This window comes from Plectropomus leopardus, chromosome 1 (genome assembly GCF_026936395.1).
Source record: "Plectropomus leopardus strain MGB_pleo_1.0 chromosome 1, ASM2693639v1, whole genome shotgun sequence".
Taxonomy (NCBI): Eukaryota; Metazoa; Chordata; class Actinopteri; order Perciformes; family Serranidae; genus Plectropomus; species Plectropomus leopardus.
This window is the reverse complement of record NC_142176.1, coordinates 6,505,393-6,522,873: the sequence shown is the minus strand read 5'-3', so window position 1 is coordinate 6,522,873 and position 17,481 is coordinate 6,505,393. Positions and strand designations below refer to the sequence as shown.

General features: G+C 37.6%; 3 protein-coding genes across 7 annotated transcripts in view; 1 reads left to right on the top strand and 2 right to left on the bottom strand.

Moving 5' to 3' along the window:
• The window catches only part of ttc17 (tetratricopeptide repeat domain 17), a 36,732-nt gene extending 21,607 nt beyond the window's left edge, over positions 1 to 15,125 (bottom strand). For 2 of the 4 annotated variants that reach the window (XM_042490701.2, XM_042490709.2), the window contains exons 1-4: positions 4,076 to 4,284; positions 2,061 to 2,150; positions 1,551 to 1,720; positions 1,279 to 1,390 (exon numbers count right to left, since the gene is read on the bottom strand). In XM_042490701.2, the coding sequence (XP_042346635.2) occupies positions 1,279 to 1,390; positions 1,551 to 1,720; positions 2,061 to 2,150; positions 4,076 to 4,246 (543 nt within the window). In that variant the 5' untranslated portion in view covers positions 4,247 to 4,284. Of the gene's footprint in view, positions 1 to 1,278; positions 1,391 to 1,550; positions 1,721 to 2,060; positions 2,151 to 4,075; positions 4,285 to 8,617; positions 8,730 to 9,584; positions 9,766 to 14,988 lie in introns of those variants that run through there. The other 2 variants (XM_088090396.1, XM_088090438.1) reach the window with 2 other exon arrangements.
• Positions 4,353 to 16,479, top strand: traf6 (TNF receptor-associated factor 6). 2 transcript variants are annotated; one of them, XM_088090545.1, is made up of 8 exons: positions 4,353 to 4,415; positions 6,186 to 6,511; positions 6,677 to 6,827; positions 8,391 to 8,549; positions 8,642 to 8,713; positions 9,065 to 9,142; positions 9,458 to 9,781; positions 11,050 to 16,479. In XM_088090545.1, exons 2-8 carry the CDS (start codon positions 6,186 to 6,188, stop codon positions 11,653 to 11,655), a joined length of 1,716 nt encoding a protein of 571 aa, XP_087946671.1. In that variant the 5' UTR covers positions 4,353 to 4,415; the 3' UTR covers positions 11,656 to 16,479. The 2 variants fall into 2 exon arrangements, with proteins under 2 accessions (XP_087946671.1, XP_042346622.1); XM_042490688.2 differs by having other exon boundaries at positions 4,365 to 4,511.
• trpm5 (transient receptor potential cation channel, subfamily M, member 5) overlaps positions 16,082 to 17,481 on the bottom strand; it is a 34,541-nt gene continuing 33,141 nt past the window's right edge. The window contains exon 26 of the mRNA XM_088090276.1: positions 16,082 to 17,475. Coding sequence (XP_087946402.1) covers positions 17,330 to 17,475 — 146 coding nt within the window. The 3' untranslated portion in view covers positions 16,082 to 17,329. The remainder of the gene's footprint in view (positions 17,476 to 17,481) is intronic.

Sequence of the window (17,481 nt, the reverse complement as noted above, 5' to 3'; positions counted from 1 at the left end):
ACAGTGATTTGCATATCTCCAATTTTTTATTGCTGAAATGGTGAGAGAATATAAATGTCCCAAAAAAAGAGCAACATTTAAATATTGTACAAACATGCTTGATGATAAACTGAATAGATATTTTTTGTCAAGAAACAAAATCAGCTTTCCCCTGAGCTCTTTTTCTTTTGAGTTCTGAATTATCAGACTGACACAGAGCTGCCTCCAGTCTAGACTGCATTTCCCATTAAGCTCTTAGGGTCGTTACTGAAGATAATTACAATGTTGCATTTTGTTTGATAAGGTTGGCTGGGCTTCCCTATTTGAGAAACTCCAACTTCGGTCTTCATAAATCTGCAAAGTCTTCTTTAGAAAATGGCCATGTCATGTTTGATCTTTATCTCTGTCCAGGCTTAAATTTCTCATCAACTGAGCAGCTGATGCTTCAATAATCCTGTGCCAGAACTGATCAAAATAAGACTGCTTTTGCTTTTAGCTCACTGATTAATAAGAAAAATCTGCAATACCAACAACAAGTCAAAATGCTTACATCCGTTCTTCATAACAATCTTCATAACCATATCTGGTGGTATATTATTTTCTCCTGTATGTTTCCCTTTCTTACACTGATCAAATGATTTTCCACTGAAACTGTGAAAATAGCATTGCTGTAAAATATCAGCAATGTCAAATTTAACACTCCCAACAAGCTGATAAAATGTAATGAGTAAAATTCTGAAGTCTTATTTAAACAATACATGTTATGTTAAACATCTGTGACAAACAAGTTTCAATTCAGCATTAATATGAAAGTAGAGAGTACCTAAACACAAAGTAACAGCATACTTTCTTCACTCAGTGAGTACTTTGTTAGTATAAGTACGCCACCATAAACATCTTCTTTTGAGAGAAAGCAACTTAGATGGTACATATTAGAGCCCAACCGACACTAGATCGACACTAGACACCAATATTGGGGAGTAAAAAAATATGCAATTATGCAATGCAAGTATGCCTCAGATATGGTTATCAAATATTTGTGACAAATATAATGCAATGAAGGCAGGAAATTCTATAGTTAGACTATAAATGCTTTTTTGTCAAAAATTAAATCAGTGCACTGAACCAGTTAACTCTGGGAATTTGATCATTCTATTTTACTTTACTTGTGATGGGCCAATATCAACTTACAACATCCACTGACCAATATATCAGTCAGGCTCTTGTACACATTGATAGCAGTCATCCCCATCTTTTTCCACTCTGATGAAACTATTGACAAATTTGGCCTCGACTCACCCTGAGATGCTGAAAAGCATGGATACTATAAGGTAGATCAAACGCTTTTGCACAGTCAGGCTTTTCTAGATCTGGGGGCAGAGCTGACCGGGAATCCACGTAGTCTTCAGGGCTATAGGAAGAGAGCAGAAAAATTGTATAAGATGACAAATTCATTATAATCATAGAGGCACTGGTACAATTTAAAGATGCCTTAACCACTTTACAAAAACATGAGATAAAAAGAATATTGGCAGTGACTTTGTCTTTTCTTTTTTTTTTTGAGAACTTACCTAATGTCTTTGCTTTCCAATGAGATATAAGTGCCATCATACAGGTCCAGGTCCCCCAGTGGGACCTTAGCCATTACACAGTCTGCATCCTCTTTGTAGTGTCTCTGCTCCAGCCCTGTGTCTCTGTCCTCGTTCTCCTCAATGTGAATCTTCTGCGCCACGAGCTGCTTCTGCTCAACAATAACCAAGGACAATGAGTCAGTGAGGATAGGTAAGCACAGGAAATGGACAGCTGACAAAGTAAGTAATGCTGATCAATGCCCATTAAATTTTACTTTCAGATCGAAACTCCAATACTACACTTACTACATCACAGCAATAATCTCTATTCTGTATTACACATTTAAAAAAAAAAACATTTACAAATTTAAAAATCAAAGACATCTTCTTTCTGCACAAATTAATCCGACAGCAAGGAGCGCTGTCATTAGAAACGTTAACCAGAATCATCACATGGAACACATGAATAACGTCATTGCACACGATGGGGACAAAGTGAAGCCCACACACCTCCAGCTTCTTGAGGTAGTTTACACGAGTCTCTTGCCTCATGAAGATCACAACGTCATGTGGATGCTTTAGATTCAAAGGTGAGTCAACCTACAACAACAACACCAACAACAAAAACAACAACAGTGCAGTAAGGTCTGGTAAGTATTGTACACATCTCAAATATTATTTAACAAACAATACATTAAAAAGCTGATTAAGTCATAGGGATTATGTCAAGGAAAGTCTATTCAAATTTAATTACAGATGTAGACACTGCAAACTCAGCTTATTAGAGCCCCAAAACCTGTCCATGCCCAAACCAAACCAAATATAATGGTTTAGTAAAAGTCTGTCAGTCTGACATCTTTCATTTACAGTTCATCAATTAAATGTGTTACAGCAAAAATATGGTTTTGTTCAACGTATTCAGAATCAGAACCAGAATCAAAATCTAATTTTATTGCCAAGTTCATTTACATATACAAGGAATGTGACTTGGTGTTTTGGTGCAAAACAATTAGCGTAAAGGAAGAATAAAATAGTGAATTTAAATAGAATAAAACATAAGATAAAAAGATTTTTTAGAAGTATTAGACTTACATGCACAAGTGTGTTTGCAAGAAATCATACAGCTCTATATAATTTTAAATAAGTACTTTCATTTATGCTGATATACAGTATATCTTTATGTTTCTCAAAAACTACTTAATATAAAAACACAGTGGATCAAGATGATTATAAAATTCCTTTATTCCACTGAACTCCTTGACATATTCTAATATTACTTTTTCTTACGTATTACTCATCTATTTTTGTGTCTACTATATGTAATAGTATGTGTTCAAGGCAAGCTGTTCAAAAAAATTCCCCCTGGTTGGATTCATAAGTTGTCTGAATCTCAATTATTACCAATATATGAAGAAATGTTCTAAAATCTTTCAGCTTTACACGTAAAATAATACCGCAATTACAGTGGAGCTACAGCTGTGTATCAGTACATAGAAACCATATAGTATATCACACTGTTATCCAGTGACTTTAGACTGTAAAATATAATTATCATAGTTATTGATATTTCATAACAGATACATTTGTTCAAGTTCTTCTGAGTCATGCTGGAAACAATCTATAAAACCCAACGCCCCAATGTCTGCCCATGCCCAAACCTAGTACATGTTTTACTTTTTTTCTGATGTTATTACATCTTGTTCCAGTGATGTTGAAGGATCTGGTAAAGCTGATGAAAAAGGAGGGGTGAACTGGAGTGCTGGAACTACAGTTTTAGGATTTTAGTCACTATAGTTAGGTTTATTTTAGGTTAAAATATCATATTTTTCTTTCTTATTTCCCAAGAATTGTAAGCTTTACACATAAAATATATCATCAAAATTACAGTGCAGCTATAGCTGTGTATCAGAACATAAAAACCATATAGTATATTACTGACACTGTTATCCACTGACTTTAGACTGTAAAAAGTATAGCTATTGTTGTTTTCATTTCAGAACAGATACATTTGTTCATGTTCTTTTGAGCCTTACTTGAAACAGACTATCCAATTCCACTTACAGATGTAGACATTGCAAACTAAGCTTATTAAAGTCCCAACGCCTCACATAAACATTAAATCGGTCTGTCTCTCTAAATGAAGGTGGCAGTGTACTGACAATTGCCACCAACAGACATCAACGTTATCGTTTGCATTATCAATGAGCTGTTTCAAACGCGGATGTTGACATAGGCCTATAATACACTGGTCATCTTGACCTCAAACACCTAACGATAACGCCAGGTTTAAGGTAGCTAATGTAAGCTAACCTAGTTAGCAAAACAAAATAATTGTAATGTTACTTTATCGCTGAATGTAACGCTACTGAAGGTGGCAAACAAGGCTTTTTGGCGTCAAATGAATGACTTGAATTACATTAGTTAACCACATGAAAAAAAACATTACCGTTAATGCTAACGAATATAGCTTTACGGGCTAGCCACCTAACGTTAGCAGGTCAATGAGCAAGCGTTAACTGTCATACTTGTTGTTGAATTTTTCCATCCTCCGTGACAACCCAGTGGGTCGTAGCTCCTCCGGAGTCCACTATCAGTATGCAGAGAAGGATGAAAATCTTCCCCTGAAATGACGTTTTCGGTGAATAGTTGACACGACAGGGCAAAGACTCAGGACAGATTTTCCTGAGGTCCGCCATTTTTCTGTCTCATTTTGCTCTGAGGCAGCGCGCGAGCAGCCTCCGGCCACGCGGGGGCGCTAACGTCCGCGGCACGCGCATCTGGCAACAGGTCATCACCGATGACGTCGGGAAAAGAAAACAGGAAATTCTGTAGAAACGAAAAGTCGGAGACGTTTTCAAAGCGAAGGTGGGTGCTATATAAGATTAAAATTTGCTTTTATAGACGTAATACTTTGATGCCGTCGTTGCCGAAGAGGATACGTGTTTACCGCACCTGCTTTTGGTCAGTATCTCCTCTTTTAATCGCTTCTTTTTTAGCACAGATTAGAGCCAAAAGTTGCAGTTCCGCATTCAGGGGCATGACTACCTACATCAAGTGACAACATTGCCATAACTATCGTATTCAAAGCAAGAATGTATGAAATTATTTTTGAGGGCGTCTCAGTGTTATCTAAGGTGCCTCTTTAGTTATGAACCTGTTGAGAAATGCTAGTTAGTTAAACTAATTACTTTAAAGTTTCTTTCCATTATAGGCTAGGTGTAGCTTTACTAGCTTTACTTACAGTTAGCAGGAGTTTACAGCACCGGTGACGAGCTAATAAAACATATTGCGGAGATGTCGAGACTTTAGCACTACAGTTTCGACACCTCCAAAATATATTGTACAGTCTTAAATCACTATATAACAGTGGAAGTAAAATACTTTGTGATGTCGTGATGACAGCTCGGCTTGTACACATGCTATCATTCTATAGTAACATGTAGGCACCTAAATAGATGAGTAATAGAAAAATAAAAAATATGCCAAGGGGTTCAGTGGAATAAAAGTAAGTTAAAAAATATGAATAAAATAAGATCCATGAAAAAAAAACATTTACGGAGAGTTTAATAGATTAATACCAGAGGTATTAAGATTTCAATAATAATTTTTTTTTTGTAACATGTTGTTCTAGACTGAAAGTAAAAGATGTATAAGCCAACATAAACCATTGGAGGAGGTGGTATAAATCCTGATAAATAAATAAGAAAACTGTGAAGCTCAAAATATGAATATTAGTTATTATTGCTTTTCCATTTAGTTGGCATCAGCACTGGTGACCTCAAAAAATAAAAAAAATAAAAACCTAAAGATGCCATAACCTCACCCCACTGAGCCTTAGTGTAAGAAATCTTAAAAAAAAAATTTTAACATTTCAAGACCAAACGATTATCAAAGACCATTTATTAAATAATGCAAATTATAGTAAGATGCAGCATTCAGACTAACTATGACGTGTACAGTTATGTACATTAGAGCTGCAACTACTAAACTAATTACCAAATGATTTGTTAACTGAATTATGTGTTTGAGTAAGTTAAGAAAAAAAAAGTAAAAATGATCTGATTCCAACTTCTTATGACATTAAATTGAGTGTCTTTAAGTTGTGGAGTTCAGGAGTCTCTTGATGAGTGTTACAGAACCTGGCTGTCCTCGATCTAATATTTATCTTTTCAGTTCTTTTTCTCTTTTTGGGGGGGCTTTTAAAAGAAGAGGGAAGTTGAAGAGTTGGTCAGGTCCAGGTGAGGAAGTTCGAAAGATGCAATGAGAGATACAAGTCCGGTGTCATATATCTGTAGCCCAATGGTGTAAATTTCAGCGAAGAATGGGAGCCCTTGGCTTGTCGTTTTTCATGCTGCTTACATCTCTTTCCTGTTGTTTCCTTTGGCTCAGGTGTTGCTGTACAACACGGCCATAGCGAAGGGAGGATACTCTTAATGCTAGCATGACAGTTGCAACATCCCATCCTGTGATATAAAACCTTTTCAGCTGTCTTGAATAGAAAATTCTTCTCAAGTACTGTTAAAGTATTGACCCCATACTTTAGAAGAGGAAATAATTGTTGTAGCCAACCTGGAAAGTTTTATTTATTTTGCCATTTTCACCCTTTGATTACCCTTTTTTCCTCACTCTCCACAGATGGCTTGCTTCGACAGCAACAAGGGGAGTTTGGAGGAGGACAGCTATGAAGGAGCTGTTGGTGGAGAGCTGTCCGGCTGTGCGTTAGCAATGCTGGAAAAAGAACGGGAATCCCTTCTTAGCCCTTCAGAGAGCCCAGGCACCTTCATCAGCAGCGCAGCCAGTAGCCTCCAGGCCGCTGCCCCCCTCCAAGGCTATGACGTGGAGTTTGACCCTCCTCTAGAGAGTAAATATGAGTGCCCTATCTGCCTCATGGCTCTGAGGAATGCTATTCAAACACCCTGCGGTCATCGTTTCTGCAAGAACTGCATTGAAAAGTCCATTCGGTATGTCTACTTTTGTGCAGCTCTTAAAAAATAAATGTGCTCTCAGTGTGCATCTAAATGATGCAATATTTTCACTGACATTAGTTTTTCTGTAAAGCCTCACACAGAAACTGATATTCTCAATGTGCTACCTAAATTATTACTGTTCTTCCTCTTGCAAAACAGTGACACAGGACAGAGGTGCCCTGTGGACAATGAGAGACTGTCAGAAGACCAGTTGTTTCCTGATAACTTTGCCAAACGGGAGATTCTGTCGCTTACTGTTCGCTGTCCAAACGCTGGTTGTGCTGAGAAAATGGAGCTCAGACATTTAGAGGTGAGAATTTTAGTGACAAGCATCTCTGATTTTGCAGCTCAGCCAAGAACATGAAAACAACAACAGCTAAAAAGCAACATTATACTGCATATAAACCATAAACAATCACAAAATATGCATTTGTGTTTCTTTATGGTTAAACCATCATCTCTTGTGCTTTAGAAGGCACAGTTCACCCCAAAATCAAAAATGCATATTTGTCCTCTTATCTGTAGTGCTCTTCATCAATCTACATTGTTTGGGTGTGACTTGCAGAGTGTTGGGAGATATCAGCTGTAGAGATGTCGGCCTCTTTAAGATAATGCAACTAGATGACACTTGCCCGTGGTGCTCAAAGCACCAAAAAATATGTTTGCAAAACTCAACAGCAATGTCTCTTTCCAGAAATGACGACATGGTTACTCGAGATAATCCACAGACCTTTTTTTAAGAACTACTTTCTTTCTACTGTACTATTTTCTTTCTACCAAAGTACACCCAGCAGCACAATATTTTCTTAAAGCTGGTCCCTAAGGCTTGCAAACCAAAAGCTTTTAAATATGCTGCCCCCTCTTCTTGGAATAACTAACAAGACCTGAAATTGTCTAAGCTGAGCACTATGGGGATTTAATTTAGTTTTAAAGGATCTGCAACATAACACCTTTGTTCAGTGTGATTGCTCTGACTGAAATCATATCAGACAATTTCATGTGTATGAATTTTACTGTTTTTTTGTGCTGCATTTTAACTGGAATTTGTGCTTGCTCTTTGTGGTGTAACAGTTCGGTCTGCTTGTGTTTTTTTTTATCTTTGAAACAGTGTTTATGCTGCTCTGTTGGAAAAGAGATTTTAAATCTCAGTGAAGGACATGTGCATCTACTGCTAGCTCACCTAACACCACTAAGCTGAGGAGTAGAACGCCATTAATGTTTACATTATGCGTTAGCTCTCGTTCGTGAGTAGATGCACTCCTCCTTCCACGTGATGATATGGTTGGCAGGTGTAATCCGAAAGAAAATAGTTCCTACATGAAACTACTCACAACAAGATCTGAGGTTTATCTCGAGTGACCAAGTCATTATTTCTGGAAAGAGTTTTTCAAATATAGTTTTTTGGACCTTTGAGCACCACAAGCCAAGTGCCATCCAGTTCCATTGTATTGGAGAGAAGGCAGAAATCTCTACAGCTGATATCTGCAACACTCTGCAACTGACACCAAAACAATCTAGACTGATAAGTAACACAACAGGTAAGAAGAAAATTTATATTTTTTTAATTTATTTCAAGACGAACCTTGCCTTTTACAAAATAAAGAACTGCCTTAATAAAATAGGGTAGTGGAAAAACTGGCAAAAGTAAGAAATTGGCAGCTCAGCTTTCCTCTTCCCCTGTCAACACCATCATTGTCAGTACAAACTCTTCCTGTTCCAGCATTTCCTCACACCACGAGTCCTTATGGCATATTAAGATGTGTTAGGTGCCAAGCAAAGAACAACATCTTTCTCTGCTGTGGACAGTCAGAACCACTGCTGCCCTACAACAGAATAAAATTAACCGTATTGTTTCGATGTCTTACTTTCCCAGAATCATTTGGCACAGTGTCAGTTTGCCACGGTGCCTTGCCCACAGTGCCAGCAGTCTGTGAGAATTAGCCACCTCGAGGAGCACACAACTGTTGAGTGCCAAAGGAGACCGGTGTCCTGTCCAGACTGTGTGGCACACTTTGTTTATGAAGAGAGAGAGGTAGTGTGGACTCACTTGGGTAATTGTGACAGCTGCATGGTGTATCAGTGAGGATTTTGTCCCCTTACTCTCTGGTTTGGTTGCTCCTCCAGCTTCACGAGCAGCAGTGTCCCTTTGCCAGTGTGAAGTGCCAGTACTGTGAGATGGATCTCATCAGAGACCAGGTGAGTTATACAAAGTCTGCAACGGAAAAAAAGGCAAAATGTTGTTAATCACTAAAGGTAACTTCTGTAACATGAACTTCTCTTAAATTTGAACAATGAGGAACCATTTCACACCCAGTCAGAGCACATGTTATCATCTGGATACCCACCACTTCTGCAGGGGCTAATGATGACATTTAAAGGGACAGTGTGTAAGATTTAGAGGGACCTAGAAGCATATAGCAGTGAGCTTTGCTGATTGTAAGCAGCTGGAACTTGTCCTGGTTAGAATTCCTTATTGTTCATCATTCAAATCCACATTTGAACACTTGGCTGTTAATGAAGCTAAGTTGATGATGTCTTTGTTTTCAGATGGAATCTCATTGTGATACAGATTGCCCAAAAGCACCCATTGCCTGTAACTTTAGCACCTTTGGATGCAAGGAAAGGGTAAGTGATCAAACTCAAATCTTCTACACACTATTAAGGGGAGACAACCCAGGTAAAAATGGTACATTTTTGAACTAGTAGATACCATCATGAAATTTCCCCAGTTTTCTGAAATGTTTTGTTAAAGTATTCAAATAATGACTTATCTAATTAAATTGTTTTGCTTAACAGAATTTGGAGCTAACATAAACACAAAATTTACACTTGGGGTGCCTTTACAGAACATGCTTTGAGAGCCTGCTCGGTTACAGGACTGTTAGTCCTATCAGCCTTTCAGACCAGATGTCACAAATAGAAATGTGTTTGCTTCTGCAGATGCAGCGCCACAACTTGGCTCAGCACATGCAGGAGTTCACACAGATGCACATGCGCTACATGGCCGAGTTCCTGCGTGGCCTCAGCCTTAACGGCACCACACCCAAATCCCTGTGGGCGCTAGGACCTTCGGTTTCCTCTGAGGATCAGGGAGCTGCGGCATCAGTATCGACCTGCAGCGGGCCCAGAACAGCTGTGAGCTGCAGCAGCAACTCTGCCCCAAATCAGCCGAGTGAGGAGATGCAGAGGATCAGGGAGATGGATGCTCGGCTGGTCAGGCAGGATCACCAGCTGCGTGAGCTCATCATCTTAAAGGAAACGCAGGTAAAGGATGTCTATAAGTACAACTATATGTATACACAGTCATTTTGTAAAACATATTGCTTGGCTAAATGCCCTTTTCATGTCTTTGACTTATTTCGTCTGCATGAGACAGTGCAGTAACATTCAACATGAATGAATGCAGAGCTAGTTGGTAACTTTTAGAAGACAAAAACAAGCAGAAGAGTCGAGCGTTAGACTGGTTTGGTGCTCAGTGCTTAATGGTTGTACATGAAGTGATACTCCTATATTTTGTTCTTTTAGGTTTTTTTAGATCCAAGTGTTTTGGGAGAAAGTGTGAATTAGGAGATAGATACAAAGGAGAGGTAAAACTTGCTGTCTAGAAAAACAGCTTGTTTTAGCCATGCCTTTACTAGATAGTTATATTTGTACACCGTGGCCGGAGGCATAATGTTTGAGTTGTCCATCCGTCACATTCACACGAATGTGATATCACAAGAATGCACTGATGGACTTAAGTTAAATTCGGCACAAATGTCCGCTCAGACTCAGCGATGCTGTGAGCTTGTGTCTCTCTCGTTCTTGTAAACACAATATCTAAAAAACACAAGAAGAGAACGATAAACTGATTAGATTTGGTGTTCAAAAATCAAGTCATGTCAATTTCATTTATAAAGCCCATTTTCACAAATTACATTTTGCCTCAGAGGGTTTTACAGCACACAGCATCCAACTGTCCTTAGACTCTCGCATCAACTAAGCAAAAATCCCCCCCAAAAAAACCCTGTATTGGGGGAAAAAAAAGAACCAAGGTCACAGTAATCCTCTGTCTGTCCCAGTCTTATAAACGTGATATCTCTCCGAGGGAATTTCTTCAAGTCGACATCCATATGGACACACCAAAGAACTGATTAGATTTTGGGGGTTGAAGGTCACAGTGACCTTGTGTCTGTCTCATTCTTGTAAATGTGATATCTCAAGAAGGCCATGAGGGAATTTCCTGAAATTTGGCATGAACATCCACAGTGACGAATGAATCAGCTGAACTGATTAGGTTTTGGAGGCCAAAGGTCAAGGTCACTGACCCCAGAAAACACCTTTTTGGCTATAACTCAAGAATTCAGACGTTAATTCTGACAAATTTTAACACAAATGTCCACATGATGACGTTTTATATCCAGAAGGTCAACTCCTCTGTGCATTTTGCGTAGGTTTTGTGCAAAGCTGTAATGGAAATCGCCTCCTATGACTCCTGTGCAGACATGTGTAAGCCTTTGTAATCTGAAACTAGCCTCTTATCTTTTCCACAGGCCGGCCATCTTGCGGAGCTCCGGCGTAGAGTGTCGATGCTGGAGGACACAGTGAAGGAGCTGGAGGCCCAGCACTGTCAAGGCATCTTCATCTGGCGCCTCAAAGGTTTCTCTGCTCACATGCGGAGCCAAGAGGCAGGCATGCCGGTAGTTGAGCACAGCCCCGGCTTCTACACGGGCCGTCCAGGCTACAAGCTGTGCCTGCGCTTACACCTGCAGACCCCCAACGCCCCACGCTGCTCCAACTTCATCTCCCTCTTCGTCCACACCATGCAGGGAGCCTATGACGGGCAGCTGACGTGGCCGTTCCAGGGCACCATCCGCCTCGCCATCCTAGACCAAGGCCTCGAGGGTCAGCACCACATGGAGGTGATGGAGACTAAACCCGACCTGCAAGCTTTCCAGAAGCCCACCATCCAGCGCAACCCCAAAGGATTCGGCTATGTCACCTTTCTGCACCTGCATCAGCTGAGTCAGAGGGCATTTATCAAAGACGACACTCTACTCATCCGCTGCGAGGTGACGCCGCGTTTTGACAGTTCATGTCACCGCGAGGGTCCGGCGGTGCAGCCCAGAGGACACGAGGCCTCAGTTTCAAGGGACTAAAGCCAAGCTCAGATCTAGGATCATTGTCATCATCATGCAGGAATGTCAACAAGTACATGTCCCAGTGTTTAGATATGGCTCAGTTCATATTAACCCTTTGAAAACTGGAGCAAAATCACTGTTTTGTGCTGCTTTCAGATGCCTTTCACAAGTATTGTGAGCAAATTTGTTTGATTTCTTAAAAAAACATGGGAAAAAGTCATTGAGCAACTTGGTAAGAAATGTTCCACAAATTGCAAGAAATTTGTAAATTAAGAAAATTATTTAAAAAAAAGAAAAAAGCAGGGAAAAGCTATATTTATCATTATCACAATTCCATCTTTTATATTATGTTTTAGATTTTTTTCAAGCATTTTTTCCAGATAATTTATCATAATAATTTATTATAATAATAATAATTAAATGATAATTTGTTTTTTTCTTTTTTTCTAATCTGCAGGTAATTTTCTTGTATTTTTACTCATTTTCTTGCTAATTTTTAAAATGTATTTCTTCTTTCATTGCCTTCTTCCCATGCATTTAAAAAACATCAAGAGCATTTGGTTTCAAAGGGTTAATTACTGGACATTAGGAGGAGGAAAATTGAGTTCACACCCATATAAAATTTAGACCGCAAGCATGCTAGTATTTATTTGTTTACCCATTTTAAAATGTGATTTTTGTTTCAATAAATCTATAACAGCACAATTCTTTTAGTATATATATGCAATGTATGTACTCATCCACAAGGTACCAACATTCAGCAAGCCTCAAAGTCAATAAGTAGCAAATAATGTTTAATCAGCTCAACATCAGCAGTGTAAGATGTGCACTTGCTGCCTGCAGACTGAATATTACTGAATAAGACTTTTATTTAAATTATTGGAGTCGGCACTGTTACCCTGCAGAGTTTTTGACGACTAGAGCAGATGTTTTTACAAGCAGATTACCATTGTAATTATTTTTTTTCACCTAATCCTCTACTAGTATAATCTTCCATATGTATGAGGCATGTGAGTGATGAGTCACACATTCTCTACGACGCTCTCAACAAGCTATAAAAATAAAGAAAAAGGCAAACAGGTGGAAGTAATCGTGCAGGAGCGGCGCTGGGCGGTGAAGCAATTTAGTTGTCATGGCCACAGTCAGGAGTCAAGTGACGTGCTGCGGCCCCAAAACACATTTTCCCCAGACCTTATCATGTAAAGGAAATGACTGTAAAACAATCAATACAAACATCAACAACTTAAATTTGAGACCTGAGTCCACCTCCCCCCTCCTCCCAAAAAAAACATCTGGGAGAGCTCCAACAACACCTTATTCATGCCTGAATGAGTAAAATCCTGGAAAGTTTTGGAAAAGTCTTGGAATATCACAATCTTGCTTTCTAGTCCTTGGAAAGTCATGGAATTAGTAAAATCCTCAAAACTTTTGAAAAAGTTATGGAATTTCACAGTTGTGTTTTCCAGGCCTGTGAAAGTCATGAGGTTAGTTATATCCTTCAAAGTTTTTGGAAAAGTCATGGAAGTGTACACTGACTTTTTCCAGGCCTGGGAAAGTCATGAAATTAATAATATCCATGAAAGTGTGGGAAAAGTCCTGAAATTTCACAATCCTGTTTTCCAGATCTGGAAAAGTCATGGTATCAGTGAAATCCTTAAAGGTTTTGGAGAAGTCACAGCATTTTACAGCTTGTTTTTCAAGCCTGGGGAAGTCATGGAATGAGTAAAATTCTCAACTTTTGGAAAAGTTATGGAATTTCACTGTTTTGTTTTCCAGGCCTGGGGAAGTCATGGAAGTAGTAATATCTATGAATGTGTGGGAAAAGTCATGGACGTTTAAAATCTAGTTCTCCAGGCCTGGTTAAGTCAATGAATATTGAAATCTTAAAAAGTTTTGGAAAAGTCATTGTATTTTACAATCTCATTTTCCTGGGCCTGGTCTGGGAAATCATGGAGGTACTAAAAACATTTTTTGAGGCCATTTATGTGTGCAGAGAGTTAGTAGCTCAGCCAAACGTGGATATTAATGTGCAAGTCCAATGCATCCAAAAACATGGAAACCTGAGGAAATGTTTTCTGTGTTTTCACCATCTGAGCAACTTTCATTGGAAAAAACTGTTTTTTCTTGGATTACAGTATTATTTTTATGTCAGCTGGAGGAGACAAAGCAGCAGTCAAGCAAAAAGAAACACGTCTGACCTTGTCCATCAAACAAAAGGAGGGCTGTGTGACATACTTGGGCTTTGTGGTCTTACACTGGATATTTGGTGGCAGAAACATGGCGAGCGACTCTATAATGTTACAGAAAATGGTAAAGAAGAAGACTGGATATTTGGAAATGAAAATTATTCAAAAGACTTGTTTGCAAATGTTTTATGAGGCAGAAAATGTGTTTGACACATTTGTTGGATACTGAGGACACACAGTCTGTTTTGATAAGAAACACTGAAACTCGTTACACGAAAGCTCCACGGGGTAACAGCATTCCTACGGAAATGGAATGCCTGGAAAAGTCATTGAATATCTCAATCTTGTTTTCCAGTCCTTACAAAGTCATGGACATAGTAAAATCCTCTAATGTTTTATAAAAGTCATGCAATTTCACAATCTAATTTCAGGCCTGGAAAAGTCATGAATGTAATAAAAAAAAAAAACACAAAAGTTTTGGAAAAGTTGTGGAATTTCACAATCTCATTTCCCAGCCCAGGGAAAGTCATGGAATTAGTAAAATACTCAAAACTTTTGGAAAAATTATAGAATTTCACAATTTCGTATTCCAGACCTTTGAAAGTCATGGAGTTAGTGAAATCCTTGAAAGTTTTTGGATGGAATCAGTCATGAAATTTCACAACATTGTTATCCAGGCCTGGGAATTAGTAAGATCCTTAAAAGTTTTGGAAAAGTCTTTGACTTCAACAATTTTGTTTTCCAGGCCTGGGAAAGTCATGGGTGTTGTAATATCTGTGAGTGTGTGGTAAAAGTCATGGAATTTTAAAATCTAATTTTCCAAGCCAAACACATGGATTAAGTGAAATTCTCAAAAGTTCTGGAAAAGCAATTTAATTTCACAATCTCATTTTCCAGGCCTGAGAAATCATTAAAGTAGTGAAATCTTTGAAAGTTTTTGAAAAGTCACAGAATTTTGTTGTTTGTTGTAGAATCAATAGTGACAGTAATCTTCTTCTGTGTAATCTAACATAATGACAAGTTCATTTTCTGAACATTTTGGTGACTGTCTCGTATGTTCCTTAATTTTTCCCTGTGCTCCGTCTCTAGAGTTTGAATGTGAGAAAAATAAAATGATGACAGTGTGATTTAACATGTAGGGTGATGAATCACAGAGTTTCCGTACCTTCTGTGATGTTTTTTTCTCTGAGCTCTGGAGGTGTGGGTGCAGGAAATGAAGACAGCTGCTATCCAACTAAAATTCAGTGCATTCAGTCTCTTTAACAGGATTTCATTTAGTTAAACTAATCAAAAACAAGTCTGTAAATCAAATATCTAATTCACTGTCACAACCAAAAACTGTTCTCTGTTTGTCTCAATCGTCCACCACATCAGCTGATCTGTTTCAGCTGGGCAGCAATCATTGTCCTGAGTGACCTTCTTGCTTACTGTGGGTCTTGTAGTTTTTTTAGTGGATGCCATGATGGATTGTAGTCCTTGCTGCAACTTCCAGGAATGCAACTCCCCTCAATATCCACCTCTCATCACTACTGCTTTAAATTGTCCTGCATTTTTGACTTTTAGCAATCTTTGTTTCATACATTGGGAATGTGTGGGAACTCGTTGTAACCCTCTGAAATCTGGAAGGACATCAGTTTTCTTGTGCTGCATTGGGATGCATTTACAAAAAGTATGGAAATTGGTTTGATTTCTTTTGAAATCATAGGGGAAAAAGGCAATAACCAACATGTTCCAAAACTAACAAGAACTTTTACCTAAAAAATTGTTAAAAAAAAAAAAAAGATGATAATTTGAAGAAAGGGTTATCCCTTTCTTCAAATTATCATCATCATCTTCATCTTTTTTGTCTAGAAAACTAGATTTATAATTATAATAACTTTATACTTTTAAATATTAAATTATGTTACTGAAAAAAAATAATATAATTTATAAATTATAAATATATATATATATATATATATATATTTATTTTATTTCAGCACTCATTTCCTTGTTTGTTTTTGGTCTTTTTTGATTATTTTCAGGTCATTTTCTTGTAGCATTTTTACAAATCTTTGGCTAATTTTTGAGCTATGCCTTGCCACCCTGTTTTTAAAAGAAATTAAAACAATTGTCTTAGGTTTCAAAGGGTTAATTAAGGTCAATGTAATGATTAGGAATATCAAACACATTTATGTGCGAATTCAGCATTTCATACTTCAGTGCTTTTGAGTGAACTTTTAAGAGTGTACTTTGACATAATCAACAAAAACTGACAGTTTCACCCCCGCTGTAGATTTTAATATATTACAGTTACGTAGATTGTCACTGACAAACTTTAGGTGCCTTTTTCACAAATTCCTACCTTGTGTGACCTTGAAAGATATTTCAATAGTTTACAGAAATCCAAAGCATGGTTCAGTGTCTTTACTTTAAACCAACATGCTACCTGTGAAGCCTTTTCATGATGAATATATTGTATTTTATGTGTTTGTTTCTCCATATGCAACATTATATTGTTCCGATGCCATTCAAAATGATTTGACTGTCTTAAAAAACGATCACTGTTAAAAACTGAATGAGTTTGTCTGTTGTTTGTTGTTTGTTTTCCATGAATTTTAGTTTATGATTCAACACTGACGAAAATAGCCTCAAATTAAAGCTAAAGTCACTTAAACCTTTGAAATCTCTTGTGCTACTTTCAGACGCCTTTTGGAAGTATTTAAACTTTTGAACCCGGAGCAAATTGGTTTGATTTCTTTTAAAAAACATCAGAAAAAAATGCAATGAGCAACTTGGTAAGAAATGTTCCTTAAATTGCAAGAGGTTAGTAAATTTACAAAAATATTTTTAAAAAGCTAGGGAAAAAAATAAAAAAGACACAGAATATATATATTATTATGTATTTTTTAAGTACTTTTCCCGGGTCATTTACATGTAGTTTGTTTTCTTTAAGTGTCTTATTATTTTATTTATTTATTTTATTTAATTATTTATTCATTCAGGTAATTTTATTGTACAATTTACTAATTATTTGCTATTTTTTGGGTCATTTTTTCATTCGTTGCTCGTTGCCTTCTGCCAGCGTTTCAACCAATTTGCTCAGGTATCAAGGGGTTAAACTTACTGCCACAGTAGTCTAAGATTTTTTTTTTTTTTTCAAATTTAAACCAATAAACTAGTGTTTTATACTTTTGGCTCTTGTATATGCAATAATAATTTCTTCTGAAATGCTGACTTTTTTTTCATGTCAGCATTTTCAGAGGATTATGATTTTGTAAATCTTTTAAACTCAATAGCTTAATTTGCAAAAAGGATGAAAGGATTAATTTGTTTTAAGATACAAACAACAAACTTCTCTGCATCAACACTCAGTAACCAGTGAGACGTCTGTAAATACACCCAACATAATTTTAGGAATTTAAAGTCCAAATCAATGTTGTAATTACACCATCACATACCTCAAACTAGTCTAAAAATCTTAAATATAGCATTATAAATAGCTGTCTGTTTACTACCAATTACTGTTATTCATCAATGTAAGGAAATTTTTTGTTGGCTCCATATCCTGATAGACCTGGTTTGGCTTCAGCCGCTTCTTGTTTGACTTCTTTCTCTGGTTGACTTTGAGGTGCGTCCGAAGTGCCGCCTGCCTTGCAGCTTGAGAGAGACGCTGAAA